Source organism: Ranitomeya imitator, chromosome 6 (genome assembly GCF_032444005.1).
Source record: "Ranitomeya imitator isolate aRanImi1 chromosome 6, aRanImi1.pri, whole genome shotgun sequence".
In the NCBI taxonomy this organism is placed as follows: domain Eukaryota; kingdom Metazoa; phylum Chordata; class Amphibia; order Anura; family Dendrobatidae; genus Ranitomeya; species Ranitomeya imitator.
In genome coordinates this window covers 396,662,682-396,685,653 of record NC_091287.1, presented here as the reverse complement: position 1 = coordinate 396,685,653, position 22,972 = coordinate 396,662,682, and the positions used below count along the sequence as shown (strand labels likewise).

The 22,972-nt window shown below is 44.6% G+C and overlaps 1 protein-coding gene across 1 annotated transcript in view; it reads left to right on the top strand.

Annotated features, from left to right (window-relative positions):
- The first annotated feature begins 2,630 nt into the window (after window positions 1-2,630).
- USP14 (ubiquitin specific peptidase 14) overlaps window positions 2,631-22,972 on the top strand; it is a 119,337-nt gene continuing 98,995 nt past the window's right edge. Inside the window, exon 1 of the mRNA XM_069731167.1 lies at window positions 2,631-3,089. Within this exon, the coding sequence (XP_069587268.1) occupies window positions 3,074-3,089 (16 nt within the window). The 5' untranslated portion in view covers window positions 2,631-3,073. The remainder of the gene's footprint in view (window positions 3,090-22,972) is intronic.

Below are 22,972 nucleotides of genomic sequence, written 5' to 3'. Positions count from 1 at the left end.
CCTCCTACTTCAGCCAATACAATTAACACTTTGTGGGCCGGTTATACTGTCATGATCCCAATGGCAGGGGATCACAAAAAGGACAAGCACAGATACAAACAAGCTCTAGGGCGATGGAACCTGAGCTGACCGCGACCCTGAACCTAACAGACAAATAAAAGTAGCCGGGGAACGTGCCTACGATGATCCTAGACGTCTCGCTCCAGCCGAAGATCTAACTTCCCCTATCAGAAGAAACACAGACCTCTCTTGCCTCCAGAGAAATACCCCACAGCAAATAGCAGCCCCCCACATATAATGACGGTGAAATGAGAGGAAAGCACATACGTAGTATGAAAACAGTTTCAGCAAAATGAGGCCCGCTAAAGCTAGATAGCAGAGGATACAAAAGTGAACTGCGCGGTCAGCGACAAAACCCTTCAAAAAACCATCCAGAAATTACTTGAACACATGTGCCAACTCATGGTACATGAAAAGCAATTTCAGCCCACTAGAGCAACCAGCAGCAGAGAATCACATATCTGCAGGCTGGACTAAAAACCAAATTAAGCAAAACACAAAACAGGAAAATCCAACCTTAGCTTGTCCAGAAGGTTCTAGGAGCAGGGAGCAGAGGTAACAAGACACACTGGATACATTGATAACCGGCGAGGAAATGCCAGCAAAGCCAGGTTAAATAGGAAACTCCCATATGCTGATGGAACAGGTGGAATCCAGAAACCCAGGAAAGACAAGTCACCCAGTACCATCAGTAACCACCAGAGGGAGCCCAAAAACAGAACTCACAACACATAACACAGCCATTAACCCTGTGTGAGCGCTGACTGGAGGGGAGTAGGGAGGGGCGAATTCGCGGCCGGACTGTGCCCGTCGCTGATAGATCTGAAGAATTACATATTTATTAAATGATTCAAGATATGTTATTTATTAAATATGTGATTCTTCAATATTTCTATTAGTTTATGCCTGATGAAGAGACCCGAGTAGTCTCGAAAGCTTGCAATTTGTTATCACCTTTTCAGTTAGCAATTGAAAGGTATCCAATTAGAAGAAAATAGAAAAGGCAGCACTCACCGATCCTTCACGAGAAGTAACTTTATTATCTTACATAAAACTCTTCACGGCCGGGGGTGCAGATGTACAGAGTGCGGTAAGCCTGACGATGGCCGTTTCGCGCCCACCTGGCGCTTCCACGGGTCAGTGAGTGAGCGTTCAGGGTGACGGAGGAAGTAGGTGCACGGAGGTATAGCCCCTCCCCCCACCAAAACCACCCCGCCACACCTGACGCAAACCTCATATACAAAATGCATAAAAACTATTTCAAAAACAACGATAACTTTGTGCACAAAACACTTTAACAAGTAATGCTCTGGGCTATAAACATTATATATGGAAACTGTTACAAAACCACCAAGGAAAATCGACATATCTAGTACTAAGAAAGGGGTACCGAGACTGATTGACCATATCCACGACACCCATGGAGGGGACCCTTCTGTTATGAGATTTGCAGGAATCGAAAAGGTGACCCTGCCTAGTCGAGGGGGGATTTGCACAATATGTTGCTTAGGAAGGAGGCTAGGTGGATCATGGATACACGGGCCATGGGCCCTTTAGGGTTAAACGATCGGATAGATATGTTGATTTTCCTGTGAACAGGTTTAGATATACTTAGGGAGAGAGCTAGATTATTCATAAGTTCCTCATTCCATTAATTCCGTTGAATGGGAGTTATTCATTGGTACCTTCCATTTGTGAGAAAAAGTGGATATAACTGTGAAAAAGTCTTTCCTGATGTAGTCCATCGGTAAGAAGGAGCGGTTCTGAGAGGTTAGCGGCCCGTTCGCTTTATGCTTAGCCAATATGAGACTGGTATTGATGGGATTAGGGAGATTAGCGCCAATTGGTGGTTTTGTAACATTTTCCATATATAATGTTTATAGCCCAGAGCATTACTTGTTAAAGTGTTTTGTGCACAAAGTTATCGTTGTTTTTAAAATAGTTTTTATGTATTTTGTATATGAGGTTTGTGTCAGGTGTGGCGGGGTGGTTTTGGTGGGGGGAGGGGCTATACCTCCGTGCACCTACTTCCTCCGTCACCCTGACCGCTCACTCACTGACCCGTGGAAGTGCCAGGTGGGCACGAAACGGCCGTCGTCAGGCTTGCCGCACTCTGTACATCTGCACCCCCGGCCGTGCAGAGTTTTATGTAAGATAATAAAGTTACCTCTCGTGAAGGATCGGGGAGTGCTGCCTTTTCTATTTTCTTCTAATTGGATGGACTTTGAGACGTGTTTTGGCTGAAGCACCCGAGATCCAGCGGTCATACTCCCATCGCAGGTGAGCAGGAGTGATTTTTCCTGTGAGCGGTGGTGCGGTCAGCTGTGTTTTCTCATAGATCCACACAATTAAAAGGTATCAACCACTGAGGACTCTCCATTCTAAATATTTTTCTATCCACTGGCTAACACAGTACCAATAAATATCTTTCCTGTACCATAGTTGTCCAGGGATTTGTTCTCATAGGGCTGCTGCTGTTACAAAGAACAAGGTCTGCACCTGTGGCGAAACACTTGCACCTGCAGTCCTCCACCGGTAGGAGGCGCTGTGAGTAGAGTTTCTCACTTATCACAACGTGCAGCGTTTACTACAGCCTCTAAACAGGCTCTGGTTTTAGCCTCCTCTGAACTCCAGCGTGTTACAGCCTAGCGCCCTCCTCGCAGAGCGGCAGACCCGGGGAGGACCGCTCTATACGAGCACAACTTCTCTCACAGCTGTGTGCGCCCATCTCTGACTCTGCCACTTCCGAGGAAGCACAGCTGCTATCACTTCCGGGTTATTGGAAATGAAGGGTCGCTGCCATTGGGCAAGCTGTCAAAACTGAGCCCTGTGATTGGCTGCAGAGTCGCCGGACTGGTGCCTGATTGGCGACGTGACCGGGTTGTACTTCGGGATTGGCTGCTCAGTCGGTGCAGCGTGTGATTTCGCAGCGTCACTGCTGTGCGGGGCCCTGTTTGAATGAGACTGGGAGACCGCGACAGCCTGGAGAGCGGACTGCGCCCCGATAGCCGCCATGCCCGTATACGCAGGTACGGGCGCTATGTGCGGGGCCTGCTGGGGTGCGGCGGCCGGGAGCATGGACACGAGTGCTGTGTCCCTCTCTCGCCCTGACGTCCTGCAGGAGAGCGCCATGCTGAGGCCGCCCGTGTTACGGGTGCTGACCTCTTCTTCCGCGGGCAGTTTTCTGTATGGTTTTCTTTGTCCCGACACTTTCCATTTTACCATCCGAGTCCGGGCGCGGTGATCTGTGCAGAGAGCCTGATCCGCCTCGGTGCTTGGGGTTTACTGTGGCCATTGATTGGTAAAAATGCCCAGGAAAGGTGATGCAGCGGGTCAGCGCCTTCTCCGCGGGCCGAGGAGGAACCGAACACTGTTGGATTGGGGTGTGTGGTGTTGTAACCTGTCACTCGGATGAGGGCCTATTATTTGTCCTGTGCGCAGCCCTTTGGTGTCATTTAGGGGTGTATTCTCCCATTTCATAATAAGAAACCCGGCATTCAACTTACGTGATCAATATGATTATTTAATGTGATGCACTGTAGTTTATTTCTAACGCATGCCCACGTAGTATATTGCCCAGCCCACGTAGTATATTGCCCAGCCCACGTAGTATATTGCCCAGCCACGTATGTCACAGGTTAAAAAATAAACATACTCACCTTCCGATCCGAGGTAGTATATTGCCCAGCCCACGTAGTATATTGCCCAGCCACGTATGTCACAGGTTAAAAAATAAACATACTCACCTTCCGATCCGAGGTAGTATATTTCCCGGCCCACGTAGTATATTGCCCAGCCCACGTAGTATATTGCCCAGTGACGTATGTCACAGGTTAAAAAATAAACATACTCACCTTCCGATCCGAGGTAGTATATTGCCCAGCCCGCATAGTATATTTCCCGGCCCACGTAGTATATTGCCCAGCCACGTATGTCACAGGTTAAAAAATAAACATACTCCCCTTCCGATCCGAGGTAGTATATTGCCCGGCCCACGTAGTATATTGCCCAGCCCGCATAGTATATTTCCCGGCCCACGTAGTATATTGCCCAGCCACGTATGTCACAGGTTAAAAAATAAACATACTCCCCTTCCGATCCGAGGTAGTATATTGCCCAGCCCACGTAGTATATTGCCCAGCCCACGTAGTATATTGCCCGGCCCACGTAGTGTATTGCCCAGCCACGTATGTCACAGGTTAAAAAATAAACATACTCACCTTCCGATCCGAGGTAGTATATTGCCCAGCCCACGTAGTGTATTGCCCGGCCCACGTAGTATATTGCCCGGCCCATGTAGTGTATTGCCCAGCCACGTATGTCACAGGTTAAAAAATAAACATACTCACCTTCCGATCCGAGGGCCCGTTGTAGTTCTGTCACCGCGCGGCAGCTTCCTGTCCCAGGGTGTGATGATGTCGCGCTCACATGACCGTGACGTCATGGCAGGTCCTTGTCGCATACCATCCTTGCCACCGGAACCTGCCGGTTGCATGGAGCGGTCACCGGAGCGTCGCAAGGAGCGAGAAAGGCGGCGAAAGGTGAGTATTAATAATGATTTTATTTTTTTTTAAGTATTTTTAACTTTAGATGTTTTTTCTATTGACGCTGCATAGGCAGCATCAATAGTAAAAACTTGGTCACACAGGGTTAATAGCGGCGGTAACGGAGTGAGTTACCTGCGGCATAACACGGTCCGTTACCGCCGGCATTAACTCTATGTGAGTGCTGACTGGAGGGGTGTATGCGGGCAACGGGCAGTGACTGCGGGGAGGAAGGAGCGGCCATTTTCCTCCGGACTGTGCCCGTCTCTGATTGGTCTTGGCTGTTTTGCCACAACCAATCAGCGACTTGGATTCCATGACAGACAGAATATCCGTGACAGACAGAAAGACAGACGTGACCCTTAGACAATTATATAGGAGATATTCTCCCATTTGACTGCTTTTTATGACCTTTTTGGGGAGGGAGGTGGTGAAATTGTAACAAATTCTAGTATTTTTTTTCTTTGATTTGTCGTACTGACACTTACCTTTTTTATAGGTTTAGTAATTTTGGTAATTGGACTAATGGGGTTGTATCGAAATGAATTTTTTTGTTTTAGGCAGAGGATTCATACTCTTAAGGGGTGATTTTTTTTATTTTTTTTTTTTTTAATCTTTTTCGTATTAGCCATTTTGGAGACTTGAAACTGATTATTAAACCACTTGTGCTATCCGCTGCAGTACAAAGTGAAATGAATAATCTTATGTGAAGCCCCTCCATAGGAGTACAAAGGTGGAAGTGGGTGGGACCTCCAGGAAGCCCCTGGTTGCCACCCAGCTGCACCCTACAGTTGGGTCATGGGAGGAAGGGGGGGGTGATATGCACCCAAACATACACCCCCCCCCCCTTGATTGTGCCCACTCCATACATGCTCATCTCCGTCAAGTGGATGTAAGGAAGGAGTTAAAGGTGAGTTAACAAAAAGTGACTGATAGACACGGTGCCCTCTGGCCATGATCCATGAAGACTGGCGTTATTTTCATGCAGGTTTTAATGATGGCACCCCTGTAGTGAGATGGCCCTCCTTCACCAAGCGGTGAGCTCCACTTAATGAATTAGGTGCACCTTACACCTGGAGTGTGCCCTTGTTGTACAGGTTTGTATGGATGTTTCTGTGTACTTGGGATCGGTCCTGTATCCACCATTCTCTTCTCTTCAGTTTTCTATTCTGTATGCTGACATAAGCACCATCCTCCGTGTGTCTCGGTGTTCATGATATACAGGATATAAGGTAGTGAGGAGGCAGGCCAGCGACAGATCCTGATTAATGTAGTTACTTTTTTTTTCTTAATCACCACATTAGACATGTACATTTTTGTCCGCAAGTTGGCATCTTTGTTGCCATGGTATCTAAGGGGTTAAATAGTCAGATGGATGTTGGCCATACAGTAGAGCTGGCATCCGCTGCTCATGGAACAGCCCCAGTGCCATGCATTATGTCCTATGTGATAAGGATGTAATGGCAGGATCAGGTTGTACAGTTGTGTCTTTAGAATCCTATATTAGATAATTCCCCCCTCGGCCCCGGCTCTCCCCTTTATCCATGTGGCCCTGAGAGGAGCACATGCGATCTCTTATGGTCTAGTATGCAGCAGTGTACCTGATTTATGTCTGACGTTTGCCCTAGTGCAGTATGTCCAGGCTCTTCATGAAGTGGGTGTCCGTAAGAAACCTTTTATTATTATTATTATTGTCCACTGCTGGGCCCCTCGACAGTTACTAGAAAGGGCGATTCTGTCCCCACTTGACGGGCACCACTAGGACAGACGGGGGATCTCATGATGACGTGGACATACAGATCTTTACCCCTTTGAGAAAATCTGTCGTCTCTACGGACGTGTTTGTTTTAGTAAGCGTTGTAAAAAAAAAAATGATTTCTATACCGCTGCATTTTGGTTTTCCTCTTTTATTCCTTTTAAATAAATAAATGAATACATTTCTAGTGGAATAGGATGCCCCATACACAATAGTTGGCAGTGGATGAATGTTGTTTTGGCTGACGGCTTTCTCCGACTCCTCCGTACACCAGATCTCTCAATCCTCTGTGTTCCCTATGAGAGATCTACTATCAGACTCCTCTTGTGGCGACTTATCTCAGAGAAAAAGGAATGCCAGCCCTAAATCGGCCATGCCAGATCCTTTTTAGGGGTAGACCGGTCTTAACCCTTTAATCCCCCAAAGGTAGTTTGCACGTTAATGACCGGGCCAATTTTTACAAGTCTGATCACTGTGCCTTTATGTTAGGTTATAACTCTGGAACACTTCAACGGATCCCAGTGATTCTGACATTGTTTTCTCATGACATATTGTACTTCATGTTAGTGGTAAAATTTCCTCGACATTACTTGCGTTTATTTGTGGAAAAAAAAACGGAAATTTGGCGAAAATTTTCACAATTTAGCATTTTTCCAACTTTGAATTTTAATGCCCTTAAATCACAGAGATCTGTCACACAAAATACTTATTAAATAACATTTCCCACAAGTCTACTTTGCATGAGCACACTTTTGCAACCAACATTTTTTTTTTGTTAGGGAGTTATAAGGGTTAAAAGTTGACCAGCAATTTCTCATTTTTACATCACCATTTTTTTTTTGGGGGGGGGGACCACGTCACATTTGAAGTCACTTTGAAGTCTATATGATAGAAAATACCCAAGTGTGGCATCATTCTATAAACTGCACCCGTCAAGGTGCTCAAAACCACATTCAAGAAGTTTATTAACCCTTCAGATATTTCACAGGAATTTTTGGAATGTTTAAAAAAATGGAATAGCCTCAGTGCCATGCATTATGTCCTATTGTGATAAGGATGTAATGGCAGGAACAGGTTGTACAGTTGTATCTTTAGAATCCGATATGGGTAAAGGGCATTCTTAACCCTCCGTCACATACAGTATTCGGACTAACGAGTTCACATACAATGTGCCTGTCAGGCGCCTGCTGGAAAAATACCTATAATATCTAATGTTTGCAATTTCAGTGCTCTAAAAGTGATCAGTGACCTTCATAGGGATGTAATAAAAGAGACTACACATAATCAATTGCAAAAAAAAACATTTACTTAACATAAAACTAATAACTATGAAATACAAACTTTTCAAAACTCCCGCCAAATAGTCCCCAGTTCGACTCTCTCAAAAAAATGTACAAAGAAAATTTTTGAACACAAACTTAATTTTAAGGTACCTTAAGTACTATTAAAAACATATTCAATCAGAAGTAGATGCTGAGGTTTCCCCAGAAAAGTCACACTTGCAGAGCAAATAGCAAGAATTACACACCATTTTTGCATGTGTCAGGCAAATTGCTTTATGACATTTGAGACATTCATAATTTGAAAGCCTTCTGGTTCCGCTTTCCGTTTGGCAGGTGGTGCATCTCCTTCTTTTGTGAGGTGGTGCAGATGGTGACTTTTCACCATCATCTTCTGGGCGGAACCTTTTGAGCTGAACTTGAAGGCGAGAGGGGATACCGATTGTTTTCACGCTTCTCCTGCGTAGCTCTCCAAGTACTAGTTCATGGGCCAATTTTTTCAGATACAATCGTCTACGGAGTGGTTCAAGCTTGTTTTCAAGATAAATTACTTGTGAATTTATACCACCCAAATTCAACATAGCAAAAAATATGACCATTGGCCAGCGTTTGATGTTTCTGCTGACGTTGAAAGTGGAGCACATCTGATCTGCTGTATCCACACCCCCTTTGGTGGCATTGTAAAATGTAATTATCTCCGGGGTTTTTTCTGCCCCAGTCCCAGGATCGATGGCAGCATCATCATGAAGTGTTGATAGAAGAAGTACGATTTTTTTGGCATGTGGTACATAGGAAACTAAAGCCTTTCCATTATGGAATGCAAACATACTGCTGTACTGTTGTCTCTCTTTCACACTTACAAACTGTGGCGGCAATTCCCTTTTGTTTTTTCTTACAGTTCCCACATATGACAGCTTCTGAATTTTCAGATAATCAATCAGATCACAACTTGTAAACCAATTGTCAGCTGTAATATTGCGACCCGATCCAAATAAGGGTTCAGCCAGTCTTTTTACAACATCAATGGGTTTGTTGCTCACACAGTAAGGACCTTCTGGTTGTTTTCCTGCATAAACTTCCAGGTTGTAAGTGTAGGTCTTACTGGCATCAACAAGGGCATACATTTTTATTCCATATTTGTTTGGCTTTGATGGAATATATTGACGAAAGGCACATCTACCACGAAAACCAGGGAGCATTTCGTCAATAGTGAGATTCTCTCCAGGGTAATAACTTTGTTTACAGTTTACAACAAATCTTTGAAATACATCACGAATTAGAGCAAGTCGGTCATGTGTTTTGCGTTCGGTTCGGGTAGTTCTGTCGTCAAACCGAAGGCAACGAATTAGAATCTTGAATCTGTTTATGGACATAACAAGGCTAAATTTTTCAACTCCATCCCCATCTTTACCCCAAAGTTCCTCCAAACTTTGTCTATTTGCCCTATAAGCTCCTGCAAGGTACAGTAATCCAAAAAAAGCACGCAGTTCTATTTCATCTGTGGGCTTGATGGTTCTGTTGCAGATGTACTTGTCCTTTATAATGTCTGTATATTGGTTGGTATATGTGACAATAGAGTCCAGAATGTCATCTGTAAATATACTGTTCCAGCATTCAACTGCAGTTTTTGCATTACGTGCAGTTCCTATTACTGCAGGAAGGTGAGTAATAATGTTTAAAGGTTCCCTACGTTTTTTCTGGAATGGCTTCTTGTTCCATTTAGTATTTTTATCTTTTCCAATATAATATGATCCAACTTCTTCATCCTCACCACTGTCACCATCTTGCTCTGTTTCAGAATCCAGGACACATTCTTCCACCTCATCATGAGAATCAATCTCACTTTCCTCTCCTAAATCCTCATTCAGTGTGAGGTCTCTATCATCTAACAGCATGTTTGTTACTTCTTCAACATCAAGTTGTTTGGATAAATTGTACATTTTCCTCTCCATTTCAGCAGATAATCTGAAGCAAGAGAAGGAATATGTTAGGGAACTACTGTATATGCCTGAGCAGCACACTTTCTTTTATAAAATCTCCCTTATTTCTATGAAATATCCTCACATTTTGTGCTATACATTCATAAAACAAGCTAAATAAACTATTGTGATGAATAAAAACATTAAATACCAACCTTACTGAATGTGACGTATTCACATACAATGAGCCTGAGAGATCTGTGCAGCTATATCCTCTCCCCTGAAGCTCTGAAATCCAACTGTGATATCAGGTTTCACAGACCTTCAAGAGACAGGAGACTACCTGGAGGGAGGGGGTTTCCTCACAATCTGGTGAGGAAGGAGAAATTAAAGTAAAAGAGAAGCGCCTGTCAGATCAGTTGTATGTGACGGAGGGTTAAACCACTGGTACAGCAATAGGTCCTCTACCAGAAGGAACCATCCTGGCCACCATGGATGTGGAATCTTTGTACTCCAATATCCCACACCAGGATGGATTAAATGCCTGCAAATTCTTCCTGGAAAACACAGGGACTGATGCACCTTCTGTGCTGAAACTTATAAAATTCATCCTCACCCACAATTACTTTAAATTTGACAACAAGATCTATCTACAGGGGACTGGCACAACAATGGGAAGTAAAATGGCCCCACAGTATGCAAATCTTTTCATGGCCATGGACTTTTTGTCCTCATGTCCCATCAGGCCTCTGGCCTACTACCACTACATTGATGATATTTTAATCATCTGGACGGAGTCTGAGCCACAGCTAAAGACGTTCCATGAACAGTTTAATCAATTTCATCCTACCATCAACTTGACACTCAACTACTCCTGCACTGAAATTAACTTTTTAGATATCATCATTAAGCTGCAGAACAATGAAATAGAAACATCCCTGTATCAGAAGCCAATCGACCGTCCAATATACCTTAAAGGGACACTGTCACCTGAATTTGGAGGGAACAATCTTCAGCCATGGAGGCGGGGTTTTTGGGTTTTTGATTCACCCTTTCCTTACCCGCTGGCTGCATGCTGGCTGCAATATTGGATTGAAGTTCATTCTCTGTCCTCCATAGTACACGCCTGCGCAAGGCAAGATTACCTTGTGCAGGCATGTACTACGGAGGACAGAGAATTAACTTCAATCCAATATTGCAGCCAGCATGCAGCTAGCGGGTAAGGAAAGGGTGAATCAAAAACCCCGCCTCCATGGCTGAAGATTGTTCCCTCCAAATTCAGGTGACAGTGTCCCTTTAAATGGGACAGTTTCCATCCAAAACGCATTAAAAACTTTATTGTCTACAGCCAAGCCATCAGACATAATCATATATGTTCCAACCCAATGTATAGAGATGAACACCTTGGTCACCTCAGAAAGACCTTTTTGAATCAGGGCTACCATCCAAGAACAATTGAAAACCAGATTACAAGAGCCACCAGAATATCAAGGAATCACCTGCTACATTACAAAGCTAAAGAAGAAAACAACCAGGTGCCTCTAGTAGTCGCCTACAATCCAAATCTGGAGGTGCTAAGGGGAGCTGCATGGAAATTACAACCTTTACTACAAAAAGATGCCCGCTTACAATCCACTTTTCCAGACACCCCCCACCCCCCCCACTACTGTGTTTTAGCCAGCCCCCAAATCTAATAAGCATCATTATCAAAAGCTCCCTGTCCTCTCCACCAGCTGCAGGTACCTTTCCTTGCAATCAGGAAAAAAAGGTAAAACCTGTCCATTTATAATGACCACGGACAAGATAAAGATCCCCAATTCACATCAGGACTACAAGATACCAGGTACTGTACTTTCAGCTGTGTCACTTCTAATGTGGTGTACCTAATTATTTGTACAAAATGTCCAACTGGGGGTCTGTATGTAGGGGGGACAGGGCAAAAACTGAGAACAAGAGTGAACTCTCATCACCATACAATAAGAAAAAAAAGAATGGATCTACCTGTGGAAATACATTTCTGTCTCCTGGATCATACAGTAACATTATGGACATGATATTACTTGTATTAAAAGGTAACTTCAAATCTCAGAGTCAGAAGAGTCTGGGAATATAAACTGATGATGACCTCTGACACTCTTAGTGCAGGAATGAATGTGTCGCATGGATTTGGCTTTTTACATCAACTAAAGCGTTTGTCCCTCAGACCATGTGGGGGCATCATAACAGAACCAGACCCCAATCAGAGGACAATAAAACCCTCCTTATCTAAGAACTGGTCCAATATTTATGGACATAACTGTTTCACTCACGGTAATCCTGCTTCTTGTCACCTGTCTTATCCATGTTTTTTTTCTGTGATGTGTTGTGCATAAATATGTGATTTTATTCGGACTCCCATGACAGCACTACGAGAGAGGGGATCCGCCCTTCAGGAACAGGAAACCTACAGATACAAAAGGGCGGTACCTCTCCCCATGCATCAGTTGGTTTCCTGTTCCTGGAGGGGCAGGATCCTACAGATGAATCTCGTAGATGGATCCCAGGCCGGCCGGTCGAATCAGGTAGCGGGGGGGTCTCCTACCTCGACCGGTGCGGAAGCTCCTGGAAGACATCACGGTGGTCCTGGCTGGACTGCACGTCAGTGATGTAGACAGCAGGGAGCAGAGTCCAGAGGATTCCTGATCTCCGTTAGCGCCGGCGCCGGTAAGTATATCGCTCCTTCGGAACGCCGGTCTCCTCACACACTGCGCTGACCCCCCAGATGTAGTCTCATCAGCCGGAACCAATAGGAGTGGCGCCAGGCAGCCTGCTGACCGGATCTGAGGGGGATTTAAGCAGGAGCTGGGAATAGAGCTCTGCCTTTGGTCACATCCACATCATGGAGAGTGATGGTGAGCGGCAGCTTCAGTTGCCGGAGGACGTGCGACAAAAGGGCCACGGAGAAGGAGCATGCCAGAAGTGACCAGTCCAGCCGTAAAAGCTCGTCCAAGCAGGGATCCAGAGCATCGACTGGCAAAGAACCCCCTCGTGTTCCGGTACCTTTTTTGGCGTACACTGGTAAGAGATCTACGTGAATGCTCACTCAGTGACGCGGGCCCCTTATACTTTGTCATTTTAGGGAAAGAAAAGTGCAAAGTCGAAACATAAGGAGTGTGCCCTGTGTGAAGTCCCGTTACCAGATTCTTATATTAAAAAATTATGCGCCTCCTGTATACAACAGACGGTGAGGTCTACAGGAGTGGAGGGGTTGAGTGACATCAGGCTAGATAGATGGTATCACCCTTATTGTCCTCCCCTAGGTAGCGGAAGAATCTGCTTCTACGGCTAATCTGCGTGAGATGATCCGTACAGAAGTAAGGGAATCCCTGCGGTCTATGTCCCAGGCGGGGAGTTCAAAACAGAGAACCTCGGTGATCTCTGATTCATCAGAGGAAGATAAGGATGAAGGTTCCTATGGCTCAAATCTCTCTTCCTCGTCATCAGAAGAGGAATCTGGCCGATTCTGTCTGCCTCTGGACCGAGTAGATAAATTAGTTAAGTCGGTCAGAGGTACGATGGGCCTAGAAGAACCTAAAACTCCGCTTTCCCGTCAGCAACTAATGTTCAGTGGTTTGGAACACAAGAAGCGTAGGTCCTTCCCGGTGAATGATAAAATTCAAGACCTGATTCTCCGGGAATGGAAGAAACCGGAGAAGAAAGGCTCATTACCACCAGCCTTAAAACGCAGATATCCCTTTGAGGATACGACTGTGGATACCTGGGACAAGGCCCCTAAATTAGATGCTGCGGTAGCAAAGGCATCAAAAAAGGCCGCATTACCTTTCGAAGATATGGGATCCCTTAAAGACCCCCTTGACAGGAAGGCGGATACCTTCCTTAAAGGTACCTGGGAGATGGCAGCCGGATCGTTGAGGCCAGCGGTGGCTGCGACTTGTACAGCCAGATCCCTAATGGTCTGGCTGGAACAGTTGGAATCCCAGCTTAAGGAAGGCGCTTCCAGAAGTTCCATTCTAAGTGCGCTTCCGGTGATTCAAGATGCTGCGGCTTTCCTGTCGGACGCGTCGGTCGATTCGGTCAGGATGGCGGCCAGAGCAGCAGGACTCTCCAACGCGGCTCGTAGAGCCCTGTGGTTGAAATGTTGGTCGGGTGACATTCAATCAAGGTCCAAATTATGCGCTATCCCATGCAAAGGGGAATACCTCTTCGGGCCAACCGTGGATGACCTGCTTGAAAAGGCTGGAGATGACAAGAAAAAATTCCCGAGTTTGTCATCATCTTCTTATCGGCGTCCATTCAACAGGAGGAGATTTGGTCGCGGAAGGAAGCGCGCATCCTCACCCACTAGAGAGAATTTTAGATGGGAGGATAGACGCAGGAGAGGTACGGGTTACATGTTCCGCCGTTCCTCAAAAGAACGTAAGAAACCGGACCAATGACTAGCGATCCCTGTGGGAGGGAGATTGTCAGCCTTCTCTTCCGCATGGTCTAACATCTCAAATAGTGACTGGGTCCGAGGTATTATTTCAGAAGGTCTGAAATTAGAATTTATTCACTGGCCTCGGGATAAATTTATGTTAACCCCCTTACGTTCCTCCACTATTGAACAGACGGCTTTGGAGGCAGAAGTTGTGAGTTTATGCCTCAAAAACGTGCTGATTGAAGTTCCAGAGTCAGAAAGAGGGAGTGGATTCTACTCTCCCCTTTTTCTGATCCAGAAACCAGACAGATCATTTAGGACTATCATTAACCTTAAATCCCTGAATGAATACCTGGTTAAAGCCACATTTAAAATGGAGTCAATCAGCTCTGCAATTAAAATGTTGTTCAAACACTGCTTCATGGTAGTTGTGGACTTAAAAGATGCGTATTATCATGTTCCTATCCATGAAAACTTTCAGAGGTATCTACGTGTGGCGGTGTCTATGGGGGGTATTGTTCGACATTTTCAATTTAGAGCCCTTCCCTTCGGCCTCTCAACGTCTCCCCGAGTATTCACTAAAGTAGTTGCGGAGGTCATGGCGCATTTACGTGAATCTGATATCCTCATAATCCCTTATCTGGATGATTTCCTGATAGTTGGGAACTCAGCAGACCATTGCCTTGCTCAGGTAAAAACAGCTATATCTAAGCTAGAGAATCTGGGCTGGATCGTGAATTATGAAAAATCCCGATTACAACCCCTAAAAAACCAGAGATTCCTAGGTCTGCTGTTAGATTCCGAGTCCCAACAATGCTGTCTTCCAACTGATAAACTGCGCCATATCCAACAACAGGTATTAAAAGCAATTAAAGAACCAACCATGACTCTTAGACAGGCTATGTCCTTGTTAGGTTCCCTAACTTCCTGTATTCCCGCCGTCCGTTGGGCCCAGTTCCACTCCAGACCTTTACAGTTTGACGTACTGAATTATGACAGAGTCTTACAGGGTTCCTTGCAGGGTCAGATGACATTGAGTCCAGAGGTTCTGACATCTCTTAGATGGTGGCTAAGGGAAGACAATCTGTCAGCAGGAGTTCCCTGGGTGACTCAAGTGACTCGGGTAGTTACGACGGACGCCAGCCCCACAGGGTGGGGGGCACACATGGGTGACGTGGTAGTCCAGGGTCTATGGGACCCCCAAACATCAGCCTCTTCTAATCAAAAGGAGTTGTTGGCGATTGAATTATCAATTAAGGAACTCCTCGTGTATCTACAGGGTCACCATGTCAAAATCCTCTCCGACAATCAGGTGGCAGTGGCCTACGTGAATCACCAAGGTGGAACACGCTCCGAGTCCCTGATGGAAATAGCGGACCGCCTGCTCCAGATAGCGGAAAATCATTTTCTATCTTTAGCAGCAGTACATATAAAAGGGAAGGAAAATATAAAGGCGGACTTTCTAAGTCGAAACACCTTAAGACAAGGAGAGTGGTCTCTGAACACAAAAATCTTCAACCAGATTGTCCGCAGGTGGGGTCATCCAGAGGTGGACCTATTTGCCAACAAGGACAACAGAAAAACGAAAAAATTCTGTTCCTTGAATCCCAGGGAATATCCGCTGGTAGTGGATGCCTTCCTGATCAGATGGGATTTCCGGTTGGCTTATGCGTTTCCCCCGCTAAACCTGTTGCCTCTGGTGGTCAGAAAGATAAGGGAGGATCAAGCGAGAATCATACTGATCGCTCCGTTCTGGCCCCGAAGGGCTTGGTTCTCCTGGCTCAGGACCATGTCGGTGGAAGACCCCTGGGTACTGCCAGACATCCCGGACCTACTTCATCAAGGTCCGATCAACCATCCACAAGTGAAGGGTCTACATTTGACGGCATGGTCTTTGAAAGGTCACTGTTAAAAAACAGAGGATTTTCTCCAAATCTCATTGATACCCTTATGAAGAGTAGAAAACTCATAACAACTAAGATCTACTCTAGAACTTGGAGGAAGTTTCTGGCCTCTTCAAATTTTAATATCGAAGAGGGTTTACCAATCAACCAGATTCTAGAATTCCTGCAGAGAGGGCTAGAGCTAAATCTATCCACGAGTACGCTAAAAGTACAAGTCTCAGCCCTAGGGGCCTTATTTTCTTGCAACATTGCTGGTAATTATTGGGTATCAAGGTTCATCAAAGCAGCTAGTAGATCCAGACCTATACACAGGAATAGGTCAATGCCTTGGGATCTTAACCTAGTCCTCTCAGCCTTGACTAAAGAACCGTTTGAGCCTTTACATTCAGCCTCACTTAAATTACTATCCCTCAAAACAGCATTTTTGGTGGCAATTACATCTGCTCGTAGGGTAGGAGACATACAGGCTCTTTCTAGGCTGTCCCCCTATACAGAGTTTCTACAGGACAGGGTAGTCCTCAGACCAGATCCAGCTTACTTACCAAAAGTGGCCTCAGAATTTCATAGATCTCAGGAGATAGTTCTACCATCATTTCTCCCTAATCCTTCTAATTCCAAAGAGGAGTTACTCCATACGTTAGATGTTAGGAGATGTCTCTTAGAATATATATCAGTCACTGATGCTTGGAAGAGAGAGGAGGCGTTGTTTCTATCTTTCCAAGGTCCCAGGAAAGGTCTTAGTGTCGAAGTACACGCTAGCGAAGTGGATTAGGGAGGCTATCTCTCTGGCTTATACTGCAGGTGGAGGTCCAGCTCCGCAGAATCTGAGGGCACATTCCACTCGGGCCATGGCTGCATCCTGGGCTGAGAGATCTGGAGTTTCCATCGACCAGATATGTAAGGCAGCTACGTGGTCATCCCCTTCCACCTTTTTCAAGCACTATAGGTTGGACTTGGGGTTCTCTTCTGATCTCACCTTCGGGTTAAGGGTGCTACAGGCTATAGTCCCTCCCTAAGGTAGTTTACATCTCTGTAATTCTCTCGTAGTGCTGTCATGGGAGTCCGAATAAAGCATTAAGCTACTTACTGGTAGCGGCATTTTTCGGAGGCCCATGACAGCACCCTTAGTTCCCTCCCTATTCACGTGGGGGTTGCACTTCCCATAATGTATATAATGAGATAGATAGATCTCACGTGTGGTATATAGTTCATTATGATTGATTATTTTTGGACATAAACTGTATATAATGTATGTTTGTGTGCTACTAACCGCGGTAGTCCTCTCAGGCTCTAATATACAACTGATGCATGGGGAGAGGTACCGCCCTTTTGTATCTGTAGGTTTCCTGTTCCTGAAGGGCGGATCCCCTCTCTCGTAGTGCTGTCATGGGCCTCCGAAAAATGCCGCTACCAGTAAGTAGCTTAATGCTTTTCCAGTCCAGAATTTCTTTTAGTCTATGCCTGATGAAGAGACCTGTGTAGTCTTGAAAGCTTGCAATTTGTTACCTTTTAATGGCTAACTGAAAAGATGGTATCAACTACTGAGGACTCTCAATTCTAAATGTTTTTCTATCCACTATCCATGTTTTTCTATCCACTGTACTTCAGATCCAATTTGTTTTATTTTTAGATGGAATGGTCTGCGGGTGTCGCGTTGCGTTTGCAGAGCCTCTGATGTACCTAAAGAGTAGAAACCCCCCATAAGTGACCCCATATTGGAAACTAGACCCCCCAAGGAACCTATCTAGATGTGTTGAGAACTTTGAACCCCCAAGTGTTTAACTACAGTTTATAACGCAGAGCCGTGAAAATAAAAAATCTTTTTTCCCCACAAAAATTATTTTTTTTTTTTTAGCCCCCAAATTTTTATTTTCCCAAGGGTAACAAGAGAAATTGGACCCCAAAAGTTGTTGTTCAATTTGTCTGGAGTACGCTGATACCCCATATGTTGGGGTAAACCCATCTTTGGGCGCACGGGAGGCTCGTAAGGGAAGGAGCACTGTTTTTACTTTTTCAACGCAGAATTGGCTGGAATTGAGATCGGACGACATTTCTTGTTTGGAGAGCCCCTGATGTGCCTAAACAGTGGAAACCCCCCCCCCCCCCAATTATAACTGAAACCCTAACCCAAACACACCCCTAGCCCTAATCCCAACCCTAACCATAACCCTAACCACATGCCTAACCCGAACATGCCCCAACCCTACCACACGTTTAACTCCTCCAACACACCTCTAACCCTGACACCCCTAACCCTATTCCCAACCGTAAATGTAATCCTAACCCTAACTTTAGCCCTAACCCTAGTGGGAAAATAGAAATAAATACATTTTTTTAATTATTTTTCCCTAACTAAGGCGATGATAAAGGGGTGTTTGATTTACTTTTATAGCAGGTTTTTAGCGGATTTTTATGATTTGCAGCGGTCACACACTAAAAGATGCTTTTTATTGTAAACAATAGTTTTTGCGTCACCAAATTTTGAGAGCTGTAATTTTTCCATATTTTGGTCTACAGAGTCATATGAGGTCTTGTTTTTATAGGTACCATTTTCGGTTACATGACTTTTTTTTATTGCTTTTTATTCTGATTTTTGTGAGGCAGAATGAACAAAAAACAGCTATTATTCAATTTCTTTTTGGGGGGCGTTTATACCATTCCTTGTTTGGTAAAATTGATAAAGCAGTATTATTCTTCAGGTCAGTACAATTACAGCGATCTCTCATTTTTTTTTTTTTTATGTTTTGGTGCTTTTGTACAATAAAAACTTTTATGTAAAAAAAAAAAAAATAATAATTTTTTTGCATTGCTTTATTCTGAGGGCTATAACTTTTTTTTAAATTTTTTTGCTGATGACTCTGTATGGCAGCTCATTTTTTGCGGGACAAGATGACGTTTTCAGCGGTACCATGTTTATTTATATCCGTCTTTTTGATCCCGTGTTCCACTTTTTGTTCGGCGGTATGATAAAGCATTGTTTTTTGCTTCGGGTTTTTTTTTTTTTTTTTTTTAGTGTTCACTGACTGGGTTAACTAGTGGGACAGTTTTATAGGTCGGGTCGTTACGGACGCGGCGATACTAAATATGTGTACTTTGTTTTTTATTCACATAGAAATGTATTTATTGGAGAGAGATTATTTTTTTTTATTTATTTTAGATTTTTACACACTAATTTTTTTTATTTTTTACTTAGTTTTACATTTGTCCCAGGGTGGGACCTCACTCTGTAGTGTCAGAATGCTGATCGGACACTTTGCAGAGCACTGTCAGAACAGCGATCTGACATGGCTTGCTGGAGGCTCGCAAGCCACCTCCCTGCAAGCCACCTCCCTCCTACTAAAGCAGGATGGCACCATTGAAGCTCTAAAAAACTATAGGGAGAAAAAGACTTTATCTAAAAAACTAATTAAAGCTGCCAAAAAGGAAACAGAGAAGCACATTGCTAAGGAGAGTAAAACTAATCCCAAACTGTTCTTCAACTATATCAATAGTAAAAGAATAAAAACTGAAAATGTAGGCCCCTTAAAAAATAGTGAGGAAAGAATGGTTGTTGATGACGAGGAAAAAGCTAACATATTAAACACCTTCTTCTCCACGGTATTCACGGTGGAAAATGAAATGCTAGGTGAAATCCCAAGAAACAATGAAAACCCTATATTAAGGGTCACCAATCTAACCCAAGAAGAGGTGCGAAACCGGCTAAATAAGATTAAAATAGATAAATCTCCGGGTCCGGATGGCATACACCCACGAGTACTAAGAGAACTAAGTAATGTAATAGATAAACCATTATTTCTTATTTTTAGGGACTCTATAGCGACAGGGTCTGTTCCGCAGGACTGGCGCATAGCAAATGTGGTGCCAATATTCAAAAAGGGCTCTAAAAGTGAACCTGGAAATTATAGGCCAGTAAGTCTAACCTCTATTGTTGGTAAAATATTTGAAGGGTTTCTGAGGGATGTTATTCTGGATTATCTCAATGAGAATAACTGTTTAACTCCATATCAGCATGGGTTTATGAGAAATCGCTCCTGTCAAACCAATCTAATCAGTTTTTATGAAGAGGTAAGCTATAGGCTGGACCATGGTGAGTCATTGGACGTGGTATATCTCGATTTTTCCAAAGCGTTTGATACCGTGCCGCACGAGGTTGGTACACAAAATGAGAATGCTTGGTCTGGGGGAAAATGTGTGTAAATGGGTTAGTAATTGGCTTAGTGATAGAAAGCAGAGGGTGGTTATAAATGGTATAGTCTCTAACTGGGTCGCTGTGACCAGTGGGGTACCGCAGGGGTCAGTATTGGGACCTGTTCTCTTCAACATATTCATTAATGATCTGGTAGAAGGTTTACACAGTAAAATATCGATATTTGCAGATGATACAAAACTATGTAAAGCAGTTAATACAAGAGAAGATAGTATTCTGCTACAGATGGATCTGGATAAGTTGGAAACTTGGGCTGAAAGGTGGCAGATGAGGTTTAACAATGATAAATGTAAGGTTATACACATGGGAAGAGGGAATCAATATCACCATTACACACTGAACGGGAAACCACTGGGTAAATCTGACAGGGAGAAGGACTTGGGGATCCTAGTTAATGATAAACTTACCTGGAGCAGCCAGTGCCAGGCAGCAGCTGCCAAGGCAAACAGGATCATGGGGTGCATTAAAAGAGGTCTGGATACACATGATGAGAGCATTATACTGCCTCTGTACAAATCCCTAGTTAGACCGCACATGGAGTACTGTGTCCAGTTTTGGGCACCGGTGCTCAGGAAGGATATAATGGAACTAGAGAGAGTACAAAGGAGGGCAACAAAATTAATAAAGGGGATGGGAGAACTATAATACCCAGATAGATTAGCGAAATTAGGATTATTTAGTCTAGAAAAAAGACGACTGAGGGGCGATCTAATAACCATGTATAAGTATATAAGGGGACAATACAAATATCTCGCTGAGGATCTGTTTATACCAAGGAAGGTGACGGGCACAAGGGGGCATTCTTTGCGTCTGGAGGAGAGAAGGTTTTTCCACCAACATAGAAGAGGATTCTTTACTGTTAGGGCAGTGAGAATCTGGAATTGCTTGCCTGAGGAGGTGGTGATGGCGAACTCAGTCGAGGGGTTCAAGAGAGGCCTGGATGTCTTCCTGGAGCAGAACAATATTGTATCATACAATTATTAGGTTCTGTAGAAGGACGTAGATCTGGGTATTTATTATGATGGAATATAGGCTGAACTGGATGGACAAATGTCTTTTTTCGGCCTTACTAACTATGTTACTATGTTACTGCTCTGTGACTACAGACTTGTGGTTTGTCACATCGCACGCACTGCACACTGTGAGGATTCTCTGGTGTCAGCCCCAGGAATGGTGGGCATGTGACCGCAAGCATGCCATATGCATAATCCAACTAGACTGTTTCTGTCGTGCTCAATACAATGTGTTGCGCAAGGCTGGAAAAAGTCTAGTCGGAGTCTGGGCGTGAATATTTATCACATACTTGTGGTCAGGTGATTGCCATTGCTGGCACGGACAGCGGCGAATCCTTGCAGTGTGCGCGATGTGTGAAGTCACAAGTCTGCAGTCACATTGACTGCAGACTTGTTTTAGACCGAACAAACCCTTTAGTCATATGTTGGGGGAGACTCAGTAGCCTCCCCCCCACCCCATACACAAACTGGCAGCCAAGCCCATGTAGATCACTGTGGTTTATCCTGATGAAGTTGTGTACTTGGAAACACGTTGACTATTAAACCACATCTCTTTGAAATCTGGCCTTCTCCTTTTTGATGGCAGTGCAGGTTAACCCATTCCTTTCCCGTTTCTTCTTTTAAAGGGAACCTGTCAGGTCCCCTGTGCCCTCCAACCCAGTAGCATTCACCCATGTATGATTAACCCCCCATTCCCTAACCAGTCCTATATAACGTAATAGTTACATAAATGCTAAACGCCTCTATAATGTCACCATTTCCTATGGTAATGAGGGCTTTGACGAGTCGATATGTTCAGTAAGTCGGTGTGTACGCTTCCCAGCTTCAGAGACGCACTGCGCATGACCAGAAGTTTAGAAGGTGGTTTCAGCGCAGTGTATGTCTCTGAAGCTGGGTAGCGTACACCCGGACACATTGATGCTGCCGATACGAGCTGTGGGCATGTGTAAGATTTCCATGAGCTGCCGATGACACCGCTAGTGCAAATTATGTTATCGCACCCACAGGGACGTCATAATATGGATGGAGGGCCGGCTAGTCTGGGGAACTAATGCCCTATCGACTAGTCAAAGCCCTCATTACCATAGGAAATGGTGACATTATAGAGGCTTTTCTAAAGCGTTTATGTACCTGAATTACGTTATACAGGGCTGGTTAGGGAGGGGGTTAATCATACATAGGTGAATGGTGCTGGGGTGGAGGGCACGGGGGACCAGACAGGTTCCCTTTTAGCCCCTCTAGATCGTTGTTAGTCTAATGTGTATGGGAGCTGTAACAGGGCACATTGCAGAATTCTAAGACAAAATGCTCCATTGCTGGCATATTATGGGGAATACAAGTACTTACTGCAACCTGTCAGGAGAGGGGATGTCTTCTTTATCCCATGTCTATACGAATATGAAACAAATGCTTTATTTACCTGTGAGATTGGCACTGATGTATGTGTAATGCCGTGATCGGAGGTGCCGGCTTGTGTAACATGATGCATAAAGGTACCGTCACATTTAGCGACGCTGCAACGATATAGACAACGATGCCGATCGCTGCAGCGTCGCTGTTTGGTCGCTGGAGAGCTGTCACACAGACAGCTCTCCAACGATCCCGAAGTCCCCGGGTAACCAGGGTAAACATCGGACGCTTAGTAACCCGATGTTTACCCTGGTTACCATTGTAAATGTAAAAAAACAAACACTACTTACTTACATTCTGATGTCTGGTCACGTCCCTCGCCTTCAGCTTCCCGCACTGACTGAGTGCCGGCCGTAAAGCACAGCGGTGACGTCAGCGATGTCAGCAGGTGATCAGCGACAAAATAAAGTCCTGGACTTTCCCCAGCGACCAACGATCTCCCAGTAGGGGCCTGATCGTTGG